General features: G+C 53.2%; 1 protein-coding gene across 1 annotated transcript in view; it reads right to left on the bottom strand.

Annotated features, from left to right (window-relative positions):
- Positions 1–16,473, bottom strand: part of Scn4a (sodium voltage-gated channel alpha subunit 4) — a 30,432-nt gene that overhangs the window by 2,725 nt on the left and 11,234 nt on the right. Inside the window, exons 12-22 of the mRNA XM_041635754.1 lie at positions 16,127–16,300; positions 14,822–15,178; positions 7,909–8,385; positions 5,698–5,833; positions 5,160–5,314; positions 4,139–4,312; positions 3,571–3,693; positions 1,867–2,145; positions 1,556–1,609; positions 1,232–1,369; positions 497–601 (exon numbers count right to left, since the gene is read on the bottom strand). Coding sequence (XP_041491688.1) covers positions 497–601; positions 1,232–1,369; positions 1,556–1,609; positions 1,867–2,145; positions 3,571–3,693; positions 4,139–4,312; positions 5,160–5,314; positions 5,698–5,833; positions 7,909–8,385; positions 14,822–15,178; positions 16,127–16,300 — 2,172 coding nt within the window. The remainder of the gene's footprint in view (positions 1–496; positions 602–1,231; positions 1,370–1,555; positions 1,610–1,866; positions 2,146–3,570; positions 3,694–4,138; positions 4,313–5,159; positions 5,315–5,697; positions 5,834–7,908; positions 8,386–14,821; positions 15,179–16,126; positions 16,301–16,473) is intronic.

Genomic DNA, 16,473 nt, shown 5'->3' with positions numbered 1-16,473 from the left:
AGGAGGGGCAGGGAGCAGGAGGGGCAGGGAGCAGGAGGGGCAGGGAGCAGGAGGGGCAGGGAGCAGGAGGGGCAGGGAGCAGGAGGGGCAGGGAGCAGGAGGGGCAGGGAGCAGGAGGGGCAGGGAGCAGGTGTAGAGTGTAGTAGTGATGTGTGCCGCAGGAGGGAAGGGCCTGGGGACACATCATTCTCTGTGGGGGGGGGGTATCTGTGCTCATCAGCCCCCACCTTAGGTCCCTTCCTCCCTAAAGTTCCTCAGTCATCTCTACTCCTCTTCTCCAGTCATTGCGTGCTGGGCTGTGGACATCCACCTCCTGCTCCTTCCTGGGGCCCCTGTCTCCCAGGCCAGAGGCCTCACTTGAGAAAGTGGATGGACACTGGGAAGCTGTGGGGTGCTAGATGAAGGGTAACCTATAACAGGAGCCTAGAGACATCCGCTGCTGCGTTGGTGAGCAGAGCCTTTGTGGCGTTGTGAGGAGGGGCCCAGAGCCTGGTACCTGAGGGCGGGGGATGGGCTTCTGGGGCTTCTTGGAGCCCAGTTTCTTCATGGCGTTGTAGTACTTCTTCTGCTCCTCCGTCATGAAGATGTCTTTCCCTCCAAAGTATAGTAGGACAGAGACAGTAAGCCTGGGAGGGTCCCTTTCCCTGCTCCCAGGACCCCTTACCTCAGCCACTACCTTGAAGGTGGACTTTACCCCTTAAGAGGTGTCTGGTGAGAAGGCAGAAGCTCTGGGGGTGGCAGAGGTGGAGGGGTGGGGAAGGGGGAAACTGGATCTAGAGAAGGGTGGATGAGCAAAAGACGGAGGAAGCGGGAGGGTTTCAGGCCAGTTTCCCAGCTTCAAGCTAAGTTCCACCAATGCCTCAGCAAAGAGCCCTTAGCTTGCATCTACTTAATCTTATTTATTGTTGTTGAGACAGGGTCTCTATAGCACAGGATCGCCTCAAATACACTACGTAGCCCAGGCTAGCCTACAACTCGCGAACTTACTGCCTCAGATCACTTAGTACTGACATTCCAGGTGTGCATCACCATGTCTGGTTCTACATCCACCCCATTTTATATATTAGGAAAACGAAGCTCAAGGGGCCAAGCCATGGCTCAGTCCCCTAGTGGGATTTAGATCCATGCTTGCTGCCCTGGGCATTCAGGTTGGTGACTGCTCAGGGCTGCTCAGGAAAGAATAAGAGGACGGGGTGGGGCGGGGTCCCTCTGGAGAGGGCCAGATACTCATCTTCTTCTTCTGTTGGTTGAAGTTGTCAATGATGACCCCGATGAAGAGGTTGAGTGTGAAGAAGGAGCCAAAGATGATGAAGATGACGAAGTAAAGGTACATGTAGATATTCACCTCATAGTCTGGCTGCTCCTCCTTCTGCAGGGCGAGGGACACGCGTGCAGTTTCTCTTTGTCCCCCAAAGTAGTCAGCAGGACTCCCCTCCTCCCCAGGCTCCTGGGCTACCAACGAGCTAGCGTGGTCAGTGGAGGTGGTGGGGTGAGAGCGGGGATGGCAGAATGGACCATTGTCAGCACTCTTCATCAACCCAGGGACCCAACTCACCTCCCGGGAGTCCACAGCCGCATACATGATATCCATCCAACCCTTGAAAGTGGCCTGAGAGATCATGACAGGTCGTGGGGGAGGGGCTCTCCTAAACACCACCATTCACACCTCCCTCCCTTCCCTAACCAAGCCCTCTCTGACCCCAGTGGGCAAACAGACTAGAGAGGGATAAACACGACCTCCGGGTCCCAAGGCATTGCTAAAGGGGCTGGCCGCCTCTAACTAGGGACAGTAGTGGGTTCTGATATGATGAGGGACAGCTAAGCCCATCTACCCAGTTCTGAGAAGGCTCCATAGGTGCCACTCACCACCTGAAGGAGGGACAGATAGCCCAGGCCCACGTTGTCATAGTTGACCTTAACGTTCATCCATCGGACCTGGCCCGTGTGCATGAGGCTCTCACACTCAGACTTATTGTTGACCACAGAGATATCGAACCTCTCAGAGGTGGTGGTGTTGACACAGTAGTAGAACTTGCCAGCGAACAAGTTGACCCCCATGATGCTGAAGATAAGCCAGAAGATGAGGCAGACGAGGAGGACGTTCATGATGGAGGGGATGGCTCCCAGGAGGGCGTTCACCACCACCTAGGGACCAGGGTGGTGGTGGGGGTCATTGCTAGAGCCCCTCCCAGTCAGGAGACCAGGCAGAGCATCTTAGCCAGTCCTAGTGGGAGAGGAGTCTGCTGGGGGTTTGGGGTATAGGGGTAAAGGGTTGGGGGAGGAGTTAGAGACCTGCTCCTCTAGAGGGACTCTCTGCTTGGCAGAAGCCATCAAGGCAGAGTGAGGGTGCCAGGCTTCTCTGGAAGCTGCCAGGTCACGGGTCACAAGGCAGGAGACAAACACTGCCTTCTTAGCCCCCATAGGAAATTCAGCCCACATGACCTGGCTTGGCTCACTGCATCAGTGAAAGACACAGAAAGGGCATAAAAAAAGAAGCCACCAAGGCCTTCAGAGCAATGGAATCGGGGTCAGCTCCCTGTCCCTTACCAGCCTTGGCCATACAGGCTTATCAAACTGTTTCAGTCTTGGCTGAATCTGAGAACTGTTCCTCTTGTTGCCACCCCCCACCCCTTTTTAATTGTTCTTGAGATAGGGTCTCCTGTACCCTAGGCTGGACTTGAACTTGCTGTGCAGCCGAGGAGGCCCTTGAGCTGCTGTTCCTACTGCCACCTCCTGAGTGCTGGGATTAGGAGTGTGTGCTACCACACCTAATGTATGAGATTCGGGGGATTGTCCCCAGGGCTGTGTGCATGCTGGGTGACCATTCTGCCAACCAGCCACACCCTAGCCGGATCAGTTCCCCTTTAATACGAGTTATCTCATGGTCTCTAGACAGAGCTGGTGGCAGGAGTTGGGGATGCTCTGTTTCTTCAACCACTCAGTCGGCCATGGGCGAGTTATTTCTTCAGTGGACAGAGGTCCCCAGCACCACGATTGGGGGGCGCAGCCTTGGGCCAGCATCTGAGGTCAGAGCGCTTAGGCTAAGCTTGCTGCTTCTCTGGCATGAGTCATATTCCCAGCAGATCTCTCGTCTCTGACGCAAGTCCAGCTGATCTTGCCCAGACTCTGTTCACCTGTCACTTCTGCTCTCACAGGCCTTTGGGGATCGTCTCTGAAGCCAAAGGCATGGCTCCACGCTCAGGAGGGGACAGGCTCAGGGCTGAAGCCAAAGGACTCGCTCACGTGTTCCTGTTACAGGACCCTGGGGCCCCCCCAGTCTGAGGTGGAAAGACCCATAAACCCACAGGCCTACCTTCCTTCCTCTTGCCTCACGCCTTCCAGGCCACGGCGGCAGTCTCTGCTGCCCTCTAGTGGTGGCAGGGATAAGTTAACTGTCTTCTAGCGCTTGGGGGTGAGAATGGGGTTTCCTTGGAGATGGGTGACAGCCCTACACTCCAGCCATCAACATTTGAGCCTTTTGCCTGACCCTGGGTGACTGACGTATTACCATGTACCTTGCCCCATGGGTGGCTTCGCCCTGAGCCCTCCTCAGCTTTCCCCAATACTCACCCTCATGCCCTCAAATCGAGAGAGCGCCCTCAGGGGACGCAGGGCCCGCAGTGTGCGCAGGGATTTGATGGGCCCCAGCTCAGAGTAGCCCAGCCAGTTGGCCACCAGGCTGATGATGGAGACCTGTAGAAAGTGTGTGTTCAGAAGGTGCAGGGGCCCTGGCTTTCCTCCACCCTGGGAGAGGGGAACCCCAATTTCTGTTTGTCTGTTTTAGATCATCTCCCTGGTAGATAATCCTGCCTCACGGAAAGGGTAGCCTTGTGGCCTCTTGCACCCCTAGAGCCTGGGCCCCCCTTAATGATGCCACCTATGACAGGAAATGGGAAAGATAGTACCCATTTCCTACGGTCCGGTGTGCCTATCAAAGAACATATGAACATCCTGCCTCTACACTGGCAGAGACCATAGGCCCCACACCTGGGTTGTAGAAGCAAGAATCCAGTCTATAGGAAGCGGTGCTGACCTGGGGGCCTGACTCTCTGTGAATTTGGAGAGGTCCTACCTCCCAGAGCCTGGGCTCCCTAAAGGCCTTCGTATCTGGCACTATGACCAGACGCAGGCAACTCACATCCACGATGAGGAAATCGAGCCAACACCAGGCATTGGTGAAATACACCTTGAAGCCGTAGGCCACCCACTTGAGCAGCATCTCCACGATGAAGATGTAGGTGAAGACCTTGTCAGCATATTCCAGGATAGTCCGGATCACTCTTCGCTGCTCAATGTATATGTCTTCGAAGGCCTGGGGACACCAGCGTAACCCACAATGACCAGGGCTCAGAAGCTGGGGGCAGCAAGCTCTAATCTCACATCCTGCCTGCTGCTACTGGCTCCCAGGGGTAGGTAGATTGGGAGGAAGATTGGGATACCCCTGGGAATCTTCTAGCCCATAGCTTGTCACGGGGAGGGGCAAGCTTCCCAGTAGGGAAGGAGTTTTATTTCTCAGCCATCTGTTAGGGGGTCCACAGTGATAAATCAGCTCTGTATACCTTTAACTCCAAATTCCCAGGGCCCACCTACCTCCCTAATTGCTGCGAGGATAGTCTACAAAACAAAGGACCCTATCTTCTACTTTAGAAACTAATGCTGGGCTGGGGAGATGCCTCTGTTGTCCTGTAGGCATGAGGGCTGGAGTTCAGATTCCCAGAACCTGAATCAAAGCTAGATGGAAGTGGCAGCCTGCTTGTAATCCCAGTTCTCAGGAGACGGAGACAGGAGATCCCTCAGCAAGATGCCTAGCTACCCTAGCCCAAACAGTGAGGTCTGAGTTCAGTAGGAGACCCTGCCGCAATGCAAACAATGGAAAAAGCTGAGAAAGACACCTAGCATCTACCTCCCGCCTCGACATGCATGCACACAAACACACATACAAACATGCATACATACACACCAGAGAGAGAAAGAGAGAGAGAGAGAGAGAGAGAGAGAGAGAGAGAGAGAGAATGCCTTCTAGAACATCTCCCAGAAATATAGGTAAGTCCCCCTTTAGAGTCCCCAGGTTTGGAAATGTCCTGTTTGCATGCATCCATCCTCGGGGAGCAAGACACCTGCTTCTGCTCCCACACTGTCCCCCAGGGGAGGGTACCTACCAGGGCTCCACTGCTGAGCAAGATCATGAAGACAATGAAGGTCTCAAACCAGTTGTGCTCGACAATCTTGAAGCAGGCCCGGCGCAGCGTCCACCACATTTTCCCACGGCCCTGGGAGATGTCCACATAGAGGCAGGGGCAGCGTTGCACGCAGGCTGGGAAGCAGAGTGGTACATGTCACGGGCCATGGGGTGTTTTAGAAGGCACCTTCCCATCCTCTGTCATGCTGCCCCAGACCAGGGCCCCACCCCTCCCCACAACTGGCCCCACCTGGCTCACACTGGGGGCTCAGGTACTCTTTCTGCAGCCCATGCCATCCGTGTGTCCACTGTTGCTAAGATGGACACAGGGAGGGAAGATGCTTCACAAGCAAGCTCAGGGTGCCAGCTGCCCTGCCCTTCCCCCATGTCACCCAGCCTAGGTGCCCGGGTAGAAACGCTGCTCGGGCTCGGGTGTTGGCTCCCAGGTGAGGCAAGCTGAACAGGACTGTTGCCCTCCTCTGGCCTGGGTGTGGGGTGGGTCTGTCGATGGCCCTCACCTTCGGTGAAGCATTCCTCAGGCAGCTCCCCCTCAGGGTTCTCCTCAGCCTGCTCCTCACGGTCCTCTTCAGGGGGCTTGTAGTCAGCCGTGCTGCAGACGGAGGAGTTTCCATCGTAGAGGGGCTGTGGTGGCTTCTGTGGGACCACAGGGCACGTGATTCCTGGGTCCCAAGAGATCCCCTTATTCTCCCAATAGGTGGGGTAGTATGGGAGACCAGAGGGAAAGGAGAGGAGAGTGGAGCAGGTTCCATCCATCCATCCATCCATCCATCCATCCATCCTTCACTCAGCCCTTGCGAATCTAGCACTGCAAAAGCACCCTAGTGACAAGGATGTCCTCAGTTCTGTCCTCATGGCCCCTTCATGAGGACAGGGGATAGGCTAAGGTTGCTAGATGCGGGCCCAGCCCAGTGAGGTCCTAGGAGGTATGTGGATATATGAAGGGGGTCAGCAGAAGAGAGGCCTGGAGGTGCTTTTAAAGAGCCAAGGGTAAGAACTAGAGCCAAGATAGATCTGGGCTGCCACAGCTGCCGAGCGCAGGCACACAGCGCCCCCGGAGTCCAAGCCTTTCCACCCCCAGGGTCTATTTGGCTGAGAGATCCAGAAGGGATGGAAAATTCTCCCCTGCCAAGACTCCAGTGTGGCGCCAGGGGAATCTGATCACCGTGGGGGCAGGGGGTGGGGGTTGGAGCTCTCTCTGGCCTCGCTAGGCCTCCTTCAGCCTCCTGGTGCGGCCAGGCCAGATTCTCGGCTGGCTCCATGCTTCATGGAGACTCTTTATGGTGAAATCTCTAAAGAGAAAGATGAATTGGGCAGCCCCTTCCGTGTGTGTGTGTGTGTGTGTGTGTGTGTGTGTGTGTGCGTGTGCGTGTGCGTGTGCGTGTTGTAGCTCCGTATCCAGTGCACTAGTCAGAAAACCAAGGGTGGGCAGGTCTTGTTGCCAGTTGACAGAAAGGAAAACTGAGGCTTGGAGCATTTGGCCAATCAGGGCATTCACGGAACTGCTGGCCTCATCCTTGCATGTCAGCTTCCATTATGACCCTTGAAGCTCTGCTCGCTCCTCAGACCTCTTGCCTTCCAGAGTCACAGAGGTGCCCCTCTCTAGCCTGCCCTTCCCCCACCGAGTTCCTCATACCGAGGTCGAGGTTGGTGCCATGTTTCCTGGGGTATTTATAGCACAGCAGGCATTCAAGCCCCCAGTAAGTCAACATGCCACATACTGGCGTGGGGGGGTTGGGATAAGGAGTCAAGAGGTTTTAGAGTAAAGTTCATTATAGATGCCCCTGCCAGGCTCAGGGTTGAAGGGTGGGGTGGGTAGTGTCCCTTCCATCACGTGTTCATCCTTTTCCTACTAGGACTGCAGGAAGGGTAATAGGCTCTGACAGGGTACCCCAGACTCTGAGGGAGACCCCCACCTGTGTCTCAGTAACCCCCTAAGCCCCCAAAGAGAGAGCCAGGAGGAGCGAGCTATCTTAGGCCAACAGGGCTGAGTGGATCAGGGCTCTGCCTTGTTCTTGTCTCCAGACTCCCACTGGGATCTCTTGCTCCAGTCCTTAGATCCCTGGACCTGGTACCCTGCCCTACACTAGGAAGTCTGGAACAGTCCCAGAGGAATTCTATGTAAACATAAGGGACTGTGCGAGTTTCAGCCAGCAGGGGTCCTTGGGGCTATAGATCAGATCTGAACCTACTTGGGGCAGAGACTTGGCAGGGCCTTCAAGCCCAGGGGGCCTGTTTAAGAGAGACCTGCTGGAGCCAGGCATGGTGGTGCATGCCTTTAATTCCATCACTCGGGAGACACGGGTGGATCTCTGTGAGTCTGAGGCCAGCCTGGTCCACAGAATAAGTTACAGGGTAAAAACAGAGAGAGAGAGAGAGAGAGAGAGAGAGAGAGAGAGAGAGAGAGAGAGAGAGAGAAAGCGCTCTTGGGTCCCCAGTGGTGGAGTTGAAGTGCCACAGATAGCATCTGTCCAAGAATGCCACCCGGTGGCAGGAAGGGCCCAGGAGGAGCTTTGGCTTGGCCCATTGTTGCAATCCTGATGTCTAAACTAAGAGTCACAGATTGCTCACTAGGTGTGAGCCAAGAACCTTTCACCGACGGAGAAACTAAGGGTCAGAAAGGTTTTATGACTTGTTTAAAGTTAAGTAAAAATTTTAAGCTGGGTCTTATTGGCTGCCGACCCCCACAGCCAGACCCTCGATGGCCTCACCTTAATGTCTTCAGGCTCCGAGAATGTGTCAGTCTCCTCCTCGGTGGGCATCTCCAGGTCGGACTCCTCGGAGGCAATGGGCACCTGGATGGTGAGGTAGGGGTTGTTGATAAAGTTGAGGTGGTCCAGCTCGATGCTGGAGCGGGGGCCATCGCTCAGGCCCACGTGGTTCAGGATATGATTGTCCTTCAGTTCCTTGTTCTCATCTTCTGGGGGCGGTTCCTTCTTCTCATCCTCAGGAGCGCTCTCCCCCGTCTCCCCAGCACCCCCGGGCTCACCGAGGGTGAGCATTATGTCCTTGGGGCTCAGGATCTTGCCGTGCAGCAGCCCCAGGAGGAAGGCTTTGGCAAAGCCGATGCCCCACTTAATGCGTCCGATGGCAATCTGCAGGTTGTTCATCTCGCCGTCTTCATCGGAAGCTGCCAGGCTGTCGGCGCTGAAGGAGCTCAGCAGGAGAGCCAGGAACAGATTCAGAACCTGAAAGCCAAGGGGCAGAGGATCTCAGGCCAGCCAGGGTCTGGGGGACACCACCTTCATCCCACATGGGGTCCTCAGAACTGTACAGCAGAACTGCCTCGTGTTGGGCCCTTAAAAAGATGCCATCTGCCGGGTGTGGTGGTACTAAACCCAAGTAGTCTTCCTCCCTCAGTCTCCAGAGTAGATCAACAATGGGCATGTTTGTCCACACCTGGCTCACACAATATTAAATGAAGTCAAGCTGGGGTGTGGTGGTACACACCTTTAATCCCAGCCCTCAGGAGGCAGAGGCAGCAGATCTCTGTGAGTTTGAGGCCAGCCTGGTCTACATAGTGTGTCCCAGGACAGCCTGGACTGTGTAGAGAGACATTGTCTCAAAAATAAACACATAAATAAATATAAAGGATTTTATCAGGTGGGGTGCTCATGATTGGCAGTGGGAGGGCTACTAATGTCAATCCCATCTTACAGATGTGGAAACTGAGGCTCGCCTCTGTCGTGAGACCCTGCTGTCCAAAGCAGTGACAGGGTTGGGGAGGTGCACAGGGTGACAGGGCTCTTACAGTGACAGGGTTGGGAAGGTACACTGGGTGACAAGGGGGGTACACTGGGTGACAAGGGGGGCTATGCTGGGTGACAAGGGGGGCTATGCTGGGTGACAAGGGGGGTACACTGGGTGACAAGGGGGGTACACTGGGTGACAAGGGGGGTACACTGGGTGACAAGGGGGGTACACTGGGTGACAAGGGAGGTACACTGGGTGACAAGGGAGGTACACTGGGTGACAAGGGAGGTACACTGGGTGACAAGGGGGGTATGCTGGGTGACAAGGGGGTACGCTGGGTGACAAGGGAGGTACACTGGGTGACAAGGGAGGTACACTGGGTGACAAGGGGGGGTACGCTGGGTGACAAGGGGGGTACACTGGGTGACAAGGGGGTACACTGGGTGACAAGGGAGGTACACTGGGTGACAAGGGGGTACACTGGGTGACAAGGGGGGTACACTGGGTGACAAGGGGGGGTACGCTGGGTGACAAGGGAGGTACACTGGGTGACAAGGGGGGGTACGCTGGGTGACAAGGATCTTACTGTCCACTGCTTTCACTGTTGGGAAATAAAGAACAAAGGCCAAGTCCAAGCTTCTGAGACTTCTAGGAATCACTTTTTTTTGTTATTGTTTTGTTTGCTTTACCAGACAGGGTTTCTCTGTATATCCCTGGATGTCCTGGAACTCACTCTGTAGACCAGGCTGGCCTTGAACCCAGAGATCTGCCTGTCTTTGCCTTCGGACCACTGGGACTAAAGGCATGTGCCACCACCATCCTAATGCTGACTGGGTCTTAAAAGGCTGCTGGTCAACCCATCCATTTCCTCCGTTTTATTTTCCAGGGGACAATGACTACATACCTGCCAGGTGACCTCAGGGAGCCCACAGCCTGGTATAAGCAAATCCCATACCACGGGTATAGGTGGCAATAGAAACTAGGGGATAAGTTTTGGCACCAAGCTACCCCACTCTACACGTCGGTATATTAGGCTATCCGCTGCCTCAGTTTCCTTATCTGTAAAATGAAGGTAATTCTAGCACATTGTGATTGCTAAAAAGAAAAAAAAATACAGATAGAAGATATAATAGGTACCCAAACTGGCTGCTATCACACTTGTAGCAATAGATAATTGTGCAAGGCATAAGGATTAAATGATCAACTCCGAGGCTGGGTCAGCATTTTGTAAATAAGAAAACTGAGTCCCAGAGAGGCGCAATGATTCGTCCTAAGACAGACAGCATAGCCAGGACTAGATCTCAGGTTTATAGTGTCATTATACAACCTCAGAGGGCACCATTCCTTCATACTACAAGATGGCCGGTATCCCTGGAGGCTTGCAATATGGCGGTCCTTCCTCCCGCCAGCCCACTCATCTTTGAGCAGCAAGATGATGGTGAAGCTGTCTGGGGTAGGAGGTCATAGCTTCTGCCTGCCAAGGGCATAGCCAAGGTCTTACTCTCCTGGGCATGAGGGAATAAGGGTGCTTACGTGTGAGAACCTACTGTCCTTGACTCTCTTCATGTGTCGCACTGCCTGGCGCTACCAGTGTCCTCCAAGGTCTTTTCATCCTTGCCTTAACTACCAGGCTAATACGGTATCTTTAAAAATTATATTAAAATCCCCTTCAGAGGAATGTGCTGGGGGTCACTATCCACACCCCATAGCTTCCTGCCATTGCCCCTACCCACATTTACTGGTCTTTCTTCTCCCTTTGGGGAGGGGACATCCAGTTGCCAGAAACACATTTGAGATGGGAATTAGCTGCTCTCTGGGTCAGCAGGGTTTGTGCACAGCTTCTGCTCGGGACAGAAATAGCCCTTCTCAGGCAAAGGGGGAGGGGCAGGAGAGGGAGGGTAGTCTCCCTGGGTGCTCTTTGGAGTGGGGTACCCTTGTCCTCATCCCTAACCCAGAGGAAGTGATCCAGTGCCGTGGATGCCGTGGATGCAGAGGGCATGAGAGGTTGTGAACGTTGGCAGGGTGCCCTGGTGCCCACTGGCAGACACCTGCTTCTCTGAAGCCTGAGAGGGAGAGGGGTCAGAGAGGACTGTGCCCAAGGAAATGAGCACACTATCTCCCTGGGCTGCTGCAAGCCCTCTGTGTGAACTGGGAGTCACAGAGCTGGGCTGGATGAGTCAGTCGGTGTGTGTGTGTGTGTGTGTGTGTGTAGCAGTACACAGAGGCAGCGTGGTGCCACGACTGTAGATTCTGGAGCCAGAAAACTTGGCTTAGTTCGCTCTGAGCTCTTGCTTCCTGCTCTCTGAAACAGACACATCAGTCTGCCCTTCCTCAGGTGCTGACGCGGACTGAGTGGACAGACAGACTGAGTGAGCACAGGACTCAGGGCAAATGCTGAGCAAGTGCTGCCACCAGCATCAAGGGTACCGTGATGGCTGCCAGCCTAACTGGTGTCATGGTTACCAGAGTCACAGACCCAGGCTCTAGTCCCAGCCCAGCATCTCAAGAGCTGGGCATCTCTGGGCATCCTCCAGTGTGGAGATAGTATTCCGGGCCCCCCGGGCTGTGGGGGAGGGTTACCAGAAGCTTAAGGCATTAATGACTGGAGCCTCCCCTTCCCCAAGAGGAGGTGGTTACTGATTTTATTATGATAATTGCTAACCTAAAATGACCCACCTGTAACCTCTGACCTCTGAACTTAGAGGCTAAGCAGTGAGCCTGTGCCAGGTAACCCTCATGATGGCCATCACCCACGTCCTCGTTTTCCAGATAGGAAAATCGAGAAGAAAGAGGTTAAAATTATTGGTTGCGGGGGGGGGGGGATGCTGGAGAGATGGCTCAGAGGTTAAGAGCATTGCCTGCTCTTCCAAAGGTCCTGAGTTCAATTCCCAGCAACCACATGGTGGCTCACAGCCGTCTGTAATGGGGTCTAGTGCCCTCTTCTGGCCTGCAGGCATACACATGGAAAGAATATTGTATACATAATAAATAAATATTTTTAAAAAAAATTATTGCTGGGTATGTGTCAGTGAGATAGCTCAGGGTGTAAGAGAACTTGCTACAGAAACCTAAGGACCTGAGGTAAATTATCAGATTCCATTGTGGAAACAGAATCAACCTCCCAAAAGCGGTCCTGTTCTCTCTTTTCTTTCCCTCTCACTCTCTCTCTTTTTGTCTCTTTCACATACAAACAGTATTTTTTTTCTTTTTTGTATGTTTGTAATCTCAATACTTGAGTAGCTGAGGCAGGAGTAGCCTGAGTTCAATAACAGTCATGGTTGCAAAAGAAGATCTCACCTCAAAAGAAAAAAAAAGAGGGACACAAAATGTTGACTGCCCTTGTGCAGAGAGAGGCCCCTGCTACAGACTTTTAGCCACCCTGGCCTTTAATCTACGCTCACAAAGAATTCCTTCAAGCATGTCTGCCCTAAGTTTGGCCCAGAAAGCAACTCTTTCTCCCCATTCTCTCAGACCCCCTGCAGTCCTGAGTTCTCCCAGACTGTAGCTGTCCCACAGTCTCCTCCAGCTGAGGGGACACCCCCTCCCCCATCGGCCTCTGTCCCCAGCCAGAGCTCAGTCATATCTGAGAAGCTCTGACCCAGCAGCCCTCAGATTCCTCCAGCCTTTGTGGGGATATGACGGCCTCCTCAACCCCCTGTTGCCCAGGGCAAGTGTCAGCCACTCAGGGGACAGCTAGGGGCAGCACTAAGGAGCCCTGATGGGAGTGACCTGACCTCTACCCCAAGAAGGGGAAGAGTCGACAGGCCCAGCCACAGAAAAGCTGGCCAGCTGGATCACAAGCTTTGCCTGTCCAGCCTGCATCTCTGCCATGCACGGCCCCACACACCAAGGCCTAGGCTACAGAAAGGGGCAAAATAGAAGGAGTTCCATCATTTCTGGGTTGCCCAGCACTGGATTGATTCTTTTTTTCCAGACCACAGGACCAGAGGCAGGGAATAGAGCCAAAGAAAGTGGAAGAAAACCTTCATGGGGTCCTGGTCCCGTTCTATGACACATCTTTCTACATACTAGTGAGGTCAACCATCCCAGTGACCTCAGGAGTTATGAATTCTTTGTCTTCTATTTGATAGAGACCCCAGCCTGACTGGAGAGCAGCTACGGTTCAATATCATACAGACAGCAATAGTGAGGAAGGCAGGGCTGTCTGCCATCCTGCATTAGTTTCCTCAAAACACAGCTTGCAAGGCTGGGAAGTGGAGTGTCTACCACAGGAGTCGGATGGCCTGAGTTAGCATCCTCAGAATCCATGAGAAAAGATATGTGACCACTCAGGTCTGTAAACCCTATGCTGGGGTGGGGGTCCAGATGGGCAGAGACATGCAGATCTCTGGAGCTCGCTGACCAGCCAGTCTGCCGATCAATCAGGGACCCTGTCTCAGAAGAGAGGTGGAGATGGCTAGAGAGATGTCTCAGTGGTTAAGAGCACTGACTGCTCTTCCAGAGGACCAGAGTTCAACTCCCAGCACCCACATGGCAGCCCACACCTGTCTGTAAGTTAAGTCCCAGTGAATCTAACTCCCTCACACAGAGATACATACGGGCCAAATACCAATGCACATAAAGTAGAAATAAATTACTAAAAAAAGAAGAAGATAAGTTGGAGCGTGATCAAGGAAACCCCTCCATATCAACCTCTGACCTCTGACACCTGCACACACATGTACATACTACTACACACATCTGTGACACATATAAACAAGGTGGAAGGTTCCCAAGGAATGACACCTGAAGTTGATCTCTGGTTTTCATACTCGCGTGCACATGTGTGCACCTACACACACGGGAACAGGTGAGCATGAGCGCGCTCATGCATGCGTGCACACACACACGTGCAATCACATACATACACACGCGCGCACGCACCCACACACACACACAAATACAGCCTATAAGCCAGGCATAGTACACACCTGTCATCACGGCATTCAGGTACCTGAGGCAGGAGGATTGATGAAAGTTCTAGGCCAGTCTGGGTTATACCATGAGTCTCAAACCAACACGGTCTCTGAACCAGAGACAGCAGCAACATGTGGTACTCAGCTGAAACAGATTCCCAGGCTATGTTCTAGACTTTGCAGAGTCTAGAACTCTAGGGCTGGGGCCAGGAACCCATTTTAAGAAAGTGCTGCGGATGGTTAAGCATAAAACGCTGAAGCTCACTGAGGGAGGTCTTACAAAACCACCATTTTCAGGCAGTGGCCATAGAAGGTGGAAACATTTTTTTTTTTTTTTTTGGTCAGTGAAAGGGTTTGAGACAGAGTTTCTCTGTGTATCCCTGGCTGTCCTGGAACTCACGCTGTAGACCAGGCTGGCCTCGAACCCACAGAGATCCGCCTGCCTCTGCCTCTTGAGTGCTGGGATTAAAGGTGTGCACCACCACTGCTTGGTGAAAACTTTTTAAAGTTAGATTTGTCCATTTTATTTTATGTATGTTTTGCCTGCAAGTATATATGTGGATCACATGAGTGCCTGGTGCCCAAGGAGGTCATAAGAGGACCCTGATCCACCGAAACTGGAATTAAAGATGGTTAGAAATTCTCATGTGAGTGCTGGACATTGAACCCAGGTCCTCTGCAAAGGCAGCAACTGGTCGCAACTGCCGAGCCATCTCTCCAGCCCCCACTGTTTATTTCGAGACCGTCTTGCTATAGAACCCAGACTGCCTGCCCTGGCACCCATTTAGAAAGTCAGGCTCTCTTTGAACTTGCAGAGATCCTCTGTTTCAGCTTCCTGAATGCTGGCATAGGCTGTCCACCACTGCAAGGCCTGACTATAGAGATCTAAATGCCAACAGTTTTGTACAGCTCTCCCCAAAATAAACAAGCCCCTCAAGTGAGAAAGAGAGGAACTGGACACGCTTCGTGTAGTTCCCGTGTAAGAGTCAGGAAGCTCTCGAAATAGCTTACTTACCACCAGGTTGCCAATGACCATGACCATGAGGAAGACGGTGAGGCACATGGCCTGGCCGGCCACCTCCATGCAGTCCCACATGGTCTCGATCCACTCCCCGCAGAGGATGCGGAAGACGATGAGGAAGGAGTGGAAGAAGTCGTTCATGTGCCAGCGCGGGAGGGTGCAGTCTGAGGCTATCTTACACACACATTCCTTATAGCTCTTGCCAAACAGCTGCATGCCCACCACGGCGAAGATAAAGACGATGATAGCCAGCACCAGTGTCAGGTTGCCCAGCGCACCCACTGAGTTGCCAATGATTTTGATGAGCATGTTGAGTGTTGGCCATGACTTGGCCAGCTTGAAGACACGCAGCTGCCAGGCAAGGGGGAAATAGGAGAATGAATGAGGCTTGGGGACCACCAGCCAACCCCAGGGAGCCTCAGGAGAAAGCTCAGTGTTCAACAGTCTTAACCCCCATCCTCCTGATGAGCAAGGCTTTTTTGCCTGCCTCTGTTAATGAGGGGGTCTTTGTGTCCTATAGCCTCCTGGCATCCATGTTAAAAAGGAAAAAAAAGGCCTTATCCATTAAAGATACAGACTAAAGTATTTACAGGTGAGATTGGACACCAGAATTTGCTTTAACATCCCCTCCCCCTGCAATAAAAATAGATGGGACAGATGAAAACAGAACTGCAGTACATGTGGCGGGGGAGACGGCTTAGCAGGTAGGAACATTTAATTGCTCTTCCAGAGACTCCCGGTCCAGTTCCCAGCGCCCACATTCGGCAGTTCCTAACCACCTATAACACCAACTCCAGGGGGCCTTGCGTCCTCTTTTGGCCTCTACATGTGATAGCATGTAGATCCATGTGATTCATGTCTGGCAAAAGACATGTGGCATACGGACACACATATATCAACTTGGAAAAATTGTAAAGATAAAGTTATACTACACTAGTGGCTGTTGGGGGTGGGGGACAGGCACCTAAAGAGTCATTTTGTTTTACTGTATGCTTGAAAGCCCTCATGATAAAGTTAAACAAAACAAAACAAGACTGAACTTCAAGGGGTAGAGAAAAAAATAGTAATTCTTAAGTCCCAAGCGTGGTTTTGTCTTCCGTTAGGCCTACAACACGGGCCTGAAGTCAGCTCCATTGCTGCCCGAGGTCATCTAATGTTAGCTCACCAATGTCAGGTCCCCCACCCCAGCCTTGTGTAATAGGAAGGGAGGACTCTTTCTTTCTAGTTCTGAGGGGCCAGGTAGCATGCACCCTCCTAGGGTCTCCTCCCATCCCCCCTCAGCCCCTGGGTCTTGTGTACCAGACGGAAGGAACGCAGCACCGACAGCCCCTGCACGTTGGCCAGGCCCAGCTCCACCAGGCTGAGGGTAACAATGAAGCTGTCGAAGATGTTCCAGCCCTGTTGGAAATACTCATAGGGGTCCATGGCAATCAGCTTCAGCACCATCTCTGCGGTGAAAATGCCCGTGAAGACCTGGCAGGGGGTGGGACATGACATGGAACCCCTGTCACAGAGCCTCACGGAGAAAGGGGCCTTGGGAGATCTCCCCAAGGGTGAGGGTTGAGGGCCCTGAAGAGAGGTAGGGAGTGGTACCCACGGCCTATGTGTGTGTATACGGTGGCAGGTACAAAGGTCATATCATATGC

The sequence above is a fragment of the Microtus oregoni genome, unplaced genomic scaffold (assembly GCF_018167655.1).
Source record: "Microtus oregoni isolate MIOR12 unplaced genomic scaffold, Mior012 000048F_ref0000485, whole genome shotgun sequence".
NCBI lineage: Eukaryota > Metazoa > Chordata > Mammalia > Rodentia > Cricetidae > Microtus > Microtus oregoni.
This window is presented reverse-complemented; position numbering and strand designations above follow the sequence as displayed.